The 9827-nt window shown below is 37.4% G+C and overlaps 2 protein-coding genes across 4 annotated transcripts in view; one reads left to right on the top strand and one right to left on the bottom strand.

Annotated features, from left to right (window-relative positions):
- Positions 1 to 6918, top strand: part of dpf2 (double PHD fingers 2) — a 12575-nt gene extending 5657 nt beyond the window's left edge. For all 3 annotated transcript variants that reach the window (XM_016453644.1, XM_016453642.1, XM_016453643.1), the window contains 5 exons: positions 1727 to 1864; positions 2532 to 2663; positions 2751 to 2863; positions 3025 to 3106; positions 4117 to 6918. In XM_016453644.1, the coding sequence (XP_016309130.1) occupies positions 1727 to 1864; positions 2532 to 2663; positions 2751 to 2863; positions 3025 to 3106; positions 4117 to 4199 (548 nt within the window). In that variant the 3' untranslated portion in view covers positions 4200 to 6918. The remainder of the gene's footprint in view (positions 1 to 1726; positions 1865 to 2531; positions 2664 to 2750; positions 2864 to 3024; positions 3107 to 4116) is intronic.
- A 931-nt stretch (positions 6919 to 7849) lies between these two features.
- chrm1b (cholinergic receptor, muscarinic 1b) lies at positions 7850 to 9346 on the bottom strand. The gene has a single exon (XM_016453582.1). It carries the CDS (start codon positions 9344 to 9346, stop codon positions 7850 to 7852), a length of 1497 nt encoding a protein of 498 aa, XP_016309068.1.
- Positions 9347 to 9827: the final 481 nt, after the last annotated feature.

Genomic DNA, 9827 nt, shown 5'->3' with positions numbered 1-9827 from the left:
CCAAACAAGCTTTACTGCCTCTGGGCCATGTGAAATGTTCAAGCGGGTTGTTTGTTGCAGCATGACATAATATTACTTCCCAGACTGAGGTGCTCTCATTGTGAACTGTTTGAAAAGCACTTTATACTTACAACTTTCTGTTACTAACAATTAACTCTCATGGTTCTTATGAATAAGTATCAGCAGGGACCTGGCGATAAAATATTACACTACTGTTCAAACGTTTGGGGTCAGAAAGAATTTTAGAAAAATTTTTTTTATTTTGCTCACCAAGGCTGCATGTATTTGATTACAAATGCAGTAAAACTGTAACATTATTGTAAGTAATATTATTACAATTTAAAATAACCATTTTCTATTTTAATATACAGTATTTTAGGATGTGATTTATTCTTGAAATGAAAAGCTAAATTTTCAGCATCTGTTACTCTAGTTTACAGTGTCACATGATCCTTCAGAAATCATTCTAGTATGCTGATTTGGTGCTCAAAGAAACATTTTAGTTATCAATGTTGATATCAATGCAGTATTTATTTTAAATAGAAATCTTTTTGTAATGTAAATACTTTTACTGTCACATTTGGTCACTTTAATGCATCCTTGCTTAAAAAAATAATTAATTTATTTAAAAAAAGAATCTTACTGAACTCAAATTTGAACAGTAGTGTATATCCGTGTCTAGCTCCCACTGCAACAATATTGCAATTGGTTTGTTTAGTATGTAGTTAATCAGCTGTGATGCATTTCAATCTTTTATTAGACTTCAGTGCTTTGTGCTATTATATTCTTAGTATACAATTGATTGTACTCTACATTTCTCCTCTTTGCACACTCGCATACTCCCTTTTCACAAATAATTTTCTAAGAAACATGTATCTTAATTAGCTATTGTTGTCACAAAAATGACAGTAACACCCAAGTTAATATGAATTGTTTGAAATGTAAATTGCTTCTCTTTATCTCCCTCTATTATTCACCTCTGTTTGTGCTTCATTACCTGCTCTGTGTTGTCTCTCTGTAACTCTCTCATTTCTACGTTTTTTACATTGCTGCTTGTAATACTCATTCTTCTCTTCATCTCCAGGTCACTCCCTGTTTTCCTCATTCCTTATCTGATAAGACTGAAATAGTGCCTCTGCTTTTAAGTTGCCAAAGGACTCCCATTTCCTGAATGTGTAGTGCTTATGGTTTTAAAGGGATAGTTCACTCAAAAGTGAAAGTTGCGTCATCATGCACTCGCCATCATGTTGTTCTGACCAAATAGCTTTCTGGTGTTGAAAACTAAAGGAGTTATCTAACAGAATGACCAAGCTGCTCTTGCTCAGTGAAATTGGCCAGCTGTTGGTCCCTATTTGCTTTCACTGTAAAAAAAACGGCACTTGGTTCTATGCAAGGAAATAAGTAATACCATTTTGGAACGACACAGCTGAGTAAATGACAGGTTGTTCATTTTGTGGTGAACTATTGCTTTTGTTTAAGTGGAGCATATTGGTCTATCTTATTAGCAAGCATATTAACATTTGCCATGCTGTTGAAGAATGTGAATTAATGAGCATCTGGAGAGCCAGGCACGGTGGATTGAACTCTCATGCATGAGAGAGCTTTTGATGTGAAGCAGTAGTGCCCCATGTGCTAAAGTACAGATGATGTTTCAGTGCATAATGACAATTACAGGTGCTTATAACCCATGATTGTGCTCTGTGTGTGTGTGTGTGTGTGTGTGTAGTCTGTGGGAAGCGCTATAAGAATAGGCCTGGTCTCAGTTATCATTACGCCCATTCTCACTTGGCTGAGGAGGAGGGGGAGGAGAAGGATGAGATGGACATTCGTGAACCAACTCCACCCCAACAAGACGAACCAAAGAGTAAGCAATTAATCACAGACTCTGGTAGCCAACTGAACAGAGGCCACTGTCACATTGAGTGGCATGAAATATTTTACACAATCTATTGCCAATAAAACTAAAAGTATATTTCTGTCGCCTCTGGCTTGCTTAGTTGGGGACACTTCATTTCCAGCGATACCGTTGACTTGATTGCAAAGATACTATTTAAACTGAGCTGGATGTTGACATCACTGAATTCAATGATGAACTGTCTTTAACTGAAAAATTTGTGTTTACTATTGTCATTTTGCATTATTGACACTATTTTCCTAATTAATGCTGTTCAGTTGCTTTGACACAATCTGTATTGTTAAAAGCGCTATATAAATAAAGGTGACTTGACTTGACTTGACTTATAAACTAACTGGTTGGCACAGTGTCGTACACTTTGGATTTATTTCAAAATCATGTGAAGTGCTTTGCCTGCCTTCTAAGGTGGCGCTCTAAATGAAAGCTTGTAAGTGACCAGTTTGGAATGCTTTACATAGGCAGCATCTCACAGGACCTTAAAATGCCAGCTACGTGATGGTTAACTAAGTTTTAGACAAATGTTTTAGCTTGTAGGGGTAGTGTTGTATTGTGTCATTTTCACTGAATGCTATGAGTGATGATGAGTATTCTGTTCTCTTTCTGTCTGTTCTATCAGCTCCTAAGAAGGGCCCAGACGGTTTGGCTCTGCCAAACAAGTACTGTGATTTTTGTTTGGGAGATACCAACCTGAACCAGAAAACCGGCCAATCAGAAGAGCTTTTGTCCTGCTCAGACTGTGGCCGTTCTGGTAAAAACAACCACACATACTTTCACCTGCTTGCTTTCTTTGGATTTTTCTCGACCAAATTATCATTGACTGATTCTCTGTTCTCAGGTCACCCCTCGTGTCTGCAGTTCACTCCAGTGATGATGGCTGCTGTGAAAACCTATCGCTGGCAGTGCATTGAATGCAAGTGCTGTAATATATGTGGAACATCAGAAAATGATGTGAGTTTGTTTACCACTATCCAGCCATAAAAATGTATCAGCTGTATTTTACCTAACCTCCACAGGGAAGACAATTACTGTGTAAAACTGTTCCCTCCCTCGGTTTATTATGCATCCCTATTTGGATTCTCTGTGAAGTAGTTTCTTATGCTTTGCTGCAGGACCAGCTGTTGTTCTGTGATGACTGTGATCGAGGTTACCACATGTACTGCCTCTCACCCCCTATGTCTGAACCTCCTGAAGGTAAAGCAACCTGCAATAATACACACACCACTGTTAAAGTTTGGGGGTACATTGTTTTTTTTTTATTAATACCTTTTATTCAGCAAGAATGCATTAAATTGATCAAAAGTGACAGTAAAGACATTATAATGTTACAAAAGATTTCTGCATCATATAAATTCCATTGAGCTTTCTGTTCATCAAAGAGTCCTGGTCTTAGGTTTCCATTTTAACAGTGATAATAATATGGAATGTTTCTTGAGCACCAAATCAGCATGTCAGAATGATTTCTGAACGATCATGTGACACTGAAGACTGGATTAATGGCTGCTGAAATGTCAACTTTGCCATCACAGGAATACATTTTGAGCAGTAGCCTATGCTCATCGAACGACATAGAACTGACTTAAGGGTGAAATACACTATGCGACTGTTGCCCAGATTTTTGCTGGTTTACAGTCTGAGCAAGTTGACGCTAGTTGCCGAAAGTCAGAGCCAGATTTGAGTTGACAAATTTAATAGAAACTGCATAGTGTATGATGATCACAGATTTTTTTTTTTTTTTTAGCTTCAGACTATGTCCATCTAGTCGCACAATAGACATGTTTGATATTTTGAGCTGAACACATTGTTTTCATTTTGTCATGTGTCTCCTAGCAAATAGGCATGTGTTTCTGCATGAGTTTGTGTATGAAATTACTTGAAAGTCTGGTAATGTGTGATCCTCAGTCGTTTAGTGTACGATGCCCAGTTTTTCTTCTGTGACTATTTACGGCAAATGTATGATGCCTAGTGTTTTTCAAATCTGTAAGATTTAAAATCAGATTTTAACAGTCATGTAGTGTATTCCAGCCTTTACATAGAGCTGAATCACACGTTTGTTTTGATAAAGAGGTCAATTTAGTTCAAAGAACAATATGAATGAAATATAAGTATTATCTGTCTTATACTGTATATATAAGTGAAACATATAATCTTTATACAACAAGTATTATCATAAGTGAATAATTGCATTATTTTATTCTTTACAGGAAGTTGGAGTTGTCATCTGTGTTTGGCCCTCTTGAAAGAGAAGGCCTCTATATACCAGAATCAGAATACACCGCCCTCATGATGGCCTTTTGGAAAGACAGACCCTCTTTCTCATAGTTCCCTCCAAGATTTGTCTGTTCAATTTAAGCAAACAAAACGGGTCGAACAGAAGTTGTAGTGGAACAGAAAAGGGACGACCACCTTGCCCAGGCCCGCAGACACAAATGGAGGGAGGAAAAGAGAGGGGGAGTGAGAAAAAGAGTGCCCTCCTTCTCTTAGTTCTCTTTCACATCTCAGTAGGTTTGATCTCAGTATGACTGTTACACAGTTCCAAGTTTCAAACTACCCCTGCTCTTTGTTTTCAACTATTAGCCACCCCACAACTAACAAAGCACTTCCATAGCAAATGTCAAAGCCAGTCAGAAACTCTCTTGACCCTTACAGCAGTACATACTTAGAGGAAGTCACTATGAGAATATTATGACTCTGTTTTTGAGTTCCTGCTCATATTAGACCTGATATTTTCACCCGTTTCTGCAGACACTGTTTAATAGAAAACAAATAATTAGCTGCAGCTTATATCAGCCACAATAAATATTGCATATTCAGCCATATCCAAAATACTCTGTACTGACACTGTGCTTATCACAGAGAGGAATAGTTGAAACCAATCAGCATGCCAATGCTTGTTCATAATAAGCAAAATAGAAAAGAAACAGTAATGTGTTTTTGTATATTTATAAATTTGTATAGCATAAAGGTGTGCCGTATTTAAGATCCTAAACAATAGAAATGGTTTATTATTATGATGGGAGTTTCTTGGGGATTTTTTTTTTTTTGTAGTGATGGCATCTGTATATGCCACTGAAGCACAGAGTCTAGCAGTCAGTGTGTGAGCTCTTTACTAACTAATGGGTTAATGGTGCAGGTAAGGGTAGTGATTTTAAATTATATTTTTATATTGTTAATAATTTTTGCATTTTTAGACGTCCTTAAGATGTTCAGAAATCGGTTAAAATTTAGTTAAAGATGGTTAAGACGTCAGGTAAATGAGGAATAGGATTGAAAGAGAGGACTAAAAAAAGAAAAAGTCCAGTATAAAAGAACGTCCAGAAACTATAATAACTGTTGGCAATTAATTGAGATATAGAACAATGTATTGCAGGCTACACTGAGATCAGTTTGTGGATGTTCATAGTTTGATAGATTCTACCAAGAATGGTAAATCCTTTCAAAGTAATTCTGAAGGATTCGCTGTTGAGTACATGAAAAATTTCTATAGTGTAAGGAGATAAGTGGACAAAAACTTCAATGCCGTAATTGTCATGTTTACTGTGATGACATCATTGATTACAGCCATACATATAACATAAACATTCTTTTATTAAATTAACATTAAATTGCCAATTTCCAGTTGCCAGCTTGTGTAGGATATTGAGCAAAAGTTCTTCTGGCACGCAGAAACCGAAAGGTCTGCCTCTGGACGTGAGCCGTGTTAAATAACAGAATTTCAGTTTTTCTGAAGAAAAAAAAAATCAGTTATACCCAGAAACCACCACTGAGGAATAGAGATATCAGAATGACTTTGAGCATCACATGCTTGGTTAGCCAGTAAATTCATTTTAGTATGGCTTAACCGAGAGACTGCTTTCAGTCCTTTAATCTGAGGTCTGTATTGGCATCTTTATGGCATCAGATATGTGCCATTTAACTTAAATTTTTAAGAAAACTGGTAAAATTGTCATCCCTTAAAGGGATAGTTCACACAAAAATGAAATGGCCAACATTTACTCACAAACCGATATAACTTTCTTCTGTGAAACATAATTGGAAATGAGAAATGTCTTGCTTTGGTCACCATTGACTCCTATTGTATGGTCAATAAAAAACAAAATCCCAAAATCAACTTTATTCAAAATATCTTCTTTAGAGTTCCACAGAAAAAAAGTAAGTCATACAGCTTCTGAATGGCATGAGGGTACCTAAATGGTGACGGAATTTTCGTTTTTTTGGCTGAGCTGTACCTTTAATTAGGGATTGAATTATGGTAGTGAAGACAGAGAGGTTGTTGAAGTGACCCAGTGCTAAATTCAGTACAACACAGATGTGAAGTATGGTATTTGCTGAATTTGCCAGAGCTTAGTTTGACTTCCTAGAGCAAGCTGAGGCAGATATACAGCCTGCTTCAAATGTTCCCCTATTTTCCTGTCTTCTATTGCCATTTTTCTTCACAATCCAGCCAAAACTTCCTTTGTTTAAAGAATAAATCTAGAGCACTGCACGCAGTTGGCTCTTTTAGCCGTTCGTTGTAAATGTATACTGAATGAAGAAATGAATTGACCTGAGATGAGTTCTGTATACTCTGTAAGTCTTCAGTTTCAAAATAACTGCAGACCTCCATAAAGGTTTAGGCTTATATCAGATACTGATACATTAATTATTGCTCATGGCATTCATAACATGTACAGGATCTTATCATTGTTTTATTTTTCATTCTCAGTTTAGTTACTGCATGTCTACCTTACATGGTCATTTATACATAACACATAACATTTAGCTTACACTCACTTTGTTGTACTCTCACAGTACCAGCATAGTAAAAGATTATGGGAAATTTGATAACTTAGGTTTATGGTATCAGCCAACTAACTATTATTAAAATAATTAGAAAATATAACAGTTTACTTTTCTTGTTTTTTTTTATTTGTATTTTTTAAACTACACCCTTTATCTAAAGACAAAGTGGCCATTTGTTTTTGTTTTTCTTGTTTTGTTTTGTTTTGTAATTTAATTTTGCTTTATTTTTTAAAGAAATTGTTTGTTAGGTTGGTTTTGGGGGATTAATTATTTTTGTTTTTTGTTTTTTTGGTGTATGGTACACTTTTTTTTTCCCAAGAAAAATAAAACTAACATACTGTATATGTTGTGTTCATCAGTTCTTGTTAACTTGTTCAGTACCTGTGCTGTGTACATTTACATTCAGTACGTACATCCCCTATTTAATTAACTGAAATTAGGAGTGTCCACAGATTAAAATAGGCAACTAAATTAATTAGAATTAGATTCAAATTCCAAATGTTTGGGGGTCAATTAAGAAATATCTTGATTTTTGTTTTTAAAGCTTGTTTTAAAACATTTTAAGTCATCTTCAGTCCCTCTTGGAAATTTGCTGAGGTCCCCTTGTGGGCCCCTGTCCCTTTTTTAAGAACTACTACACTAAACGTGTGTTTTTGCTATTTACAAAATAGATAATGATATTTATTAAATTGATATTTGTTTTGAAAGTATTATTTAATAAGCACATTCAAAATAGCATCAGACGAATTTTTCAATATTGTTGTTGTCAAGTGGCTGCTAAATGTTTTCTTAATCAATTGTGTCTATACATAAGGCGATTTAAAATAATATGCAATTGATTTTTATTTTTGTTGGATCTTAAAGTACTATTAAAACTTTTGATGTAGCCAAAGACATATACCACAAGGCTAAGTAACTTCCCATTAGTTTCTGACAAAATTCAGAATCAAGCAGTGTAATGTCTAAAAGCAGAGGCACGCACAAATTTAGTCATACAAATATATAAAATCTGAATCCGAAGAAGTCATATTCAGAGTTAAAACAAACCCTATATTATTCCCTAAAAAAAGTGTCTGCCAATTGAAGCACTGTATCTGGATCATTGAGCAATTAAAAGCACCCATGCTGAAGAATGACAAATGATAGAGTGAAAGATTACACATTACTGCAAGACTTATTCTGCCTCACAGAGGCATGGCGATTCCAGCTGTTTGTGTCGCACTTTCGTTTATCTACACGCCGACAAAGTAGCAGTGCCTTGAAGGTGACCCGGAAGGACTCGTTGCAGAGGGCGTAGCACATGGGGTTGACCGTGCTGTTTACATAACACAGCCAGTATCCCAGCTGCCAGAGCTTCTCTGGCACACAGTATGAAATGGAAGCCAAAGCCATGATGTTGTATGGCGTCCACGTGAGGATGAAAGCCAACAAGATGGCACTTAGTGTCCGGGCCGCTTTTTTCTCTTTAATGATCATATTGATGCGATGTTTAGCTCTGAGCTGGTGGCAAATGCTGTGGTCTGAATTTTGGGGTGGTTTTAAGTGGGACTGGTGTCTGGTGGGACGCCCAGCTGATGAGTTGAACTCTTGCACATCTTTGGTGTCCTCTGATCCACTTTGCAGATCTGTCAACTCAATTGCAGTTGGATTGGATGAAGATGCTCTCGCCTTGATGTTCTGCTCATGTTCCTCGTCTGTCGAAGAGGACAAGGCGCTTTTGTCCTCGTCTTCAATGTTCCAGCTACTGTTGCTGTAAGCCTCTTTGTAACTCTCATGAGCTGACTTCTGCAAAATGGCTGCGGTTTTGTTTTTCGTTGAATTGAAACACCCAACAGACTTGTCTTTGGTTTTGCCTTGTCCTTTTCTGGAATTTGTTTCCTTTGAGCAACTTAAGTTGCTCTTGGTACTGGTTTGGTGCACTGATTGTTTGTCCAACCCATCCAGAACATTTCTAGGGTTTTTCACAGCCCCGACAAAACCAACGAGTCCTTTCGCTCTGTTCTCAATTTCCCAATAAATTTGCCAATAAAGAATGATCATGATAGTGACTGGTAGGTAGAATGCAGCGATTGCAGTACCGTATGTAAGCGGAGGAACCTTCAAGAATGGGATAGAACAGGCCTGGGCTTCAGCTCCAGATGGTCGTCCAACCACATGAGGCCAAAACAAGATAGCAGGGCCCCATAGCACAAACGACACCACCCATGCGAGAGCGATCAATGCTGCTGCCGTCTTCGGAGTTCGCTTTGTTCGATAAGTCAGTGGTCGTGTGACTGAGAAGTATCTGTCGAAGCTTATGACCAGCAGGTTCATTACTGAGGCATTGCTCGCTACATAGTCAAGTGTCAACCATAGATCGCAAGCTAGATGTCCTAGTGTCCAGCGGCCCATGATTATGTATGCTGTATATAGATTCATTGACACCGTACCCAAGATCAAGTCTGCCACCGCCAGACTCAGAAGATAGTAGTTACTGATGGTCTGTAACTGACTGTTGACTCGGATGGAGATGACCACCAAGGAGTTGCCCAGGATGGTAATAAGAGACAGGGGTCCAGTCACGAGCACGATCAGAACCGCCTCCCATACCTGATGACCCCCGAGAGGAGTCGTGGTAAGGTTGGCTGCTTGTGAGATGCAAGTGTGGTTCATGTTCCCAGGGGAGACACAACATCAGATCATTGAAGGGCCAACTACGTTCTTCAGGGGGGAAACCAGAAAGTGTCTCTTGCATTACTTATTATGAACACCAGGGGTGCTCTGTGGCTCCGTGTTCTGATAAGAAAGACGGAAAGGTAAGTTGTTGTTTTTTTTAAGCATTTTTAAAGCATTTTTTCTGACTGTGATGACTGTTTGAAGCACTATAATTTTAATTGGTTACTCAGACCTCTTCTTATATGTAATTAATAATAACTAGTTTTACTGTTTACCAATCAGCCTCATTCACTTATTAAAATCGTATATTTTATCAACACTTAGTGTTAGGAATAATTAGGTCCATTGTAATTGTTTTAATGAGTTTAGACAGACTTTTCCTCTCTTTCACACTTCTATAGATATACATATATACACCAAGTTTCTGAACAGTATACTAGTCACTTGAACAGAAGTATCTTCTGCTCACCAAGCCTGC

Source organism: Sinocyclocheilus anshuiensis, unplaced genomic scaffold (genome assembly GCF_001515605.1).
Source record: "Sinocyclocheilus anshuiensis isolate Anshui unplaced genomic scaffold, SAMN03320099.WGS_v1.1 scaffold1531, whole genome shotgun sequence".
In the NCBI taxonomy this organism is placed as follows: Eukaryota; Metazoa; Chordata; class Actinopteri; order Cypriniformes; family Cyprinidae; genus Sinocyclocheilus; species Sinocyclocheilus anshuiensis.
Note: the sequence above shows the minus strand (reverse complement) of the source record. Positions and strands in the feature narration are given on the sequence as shown.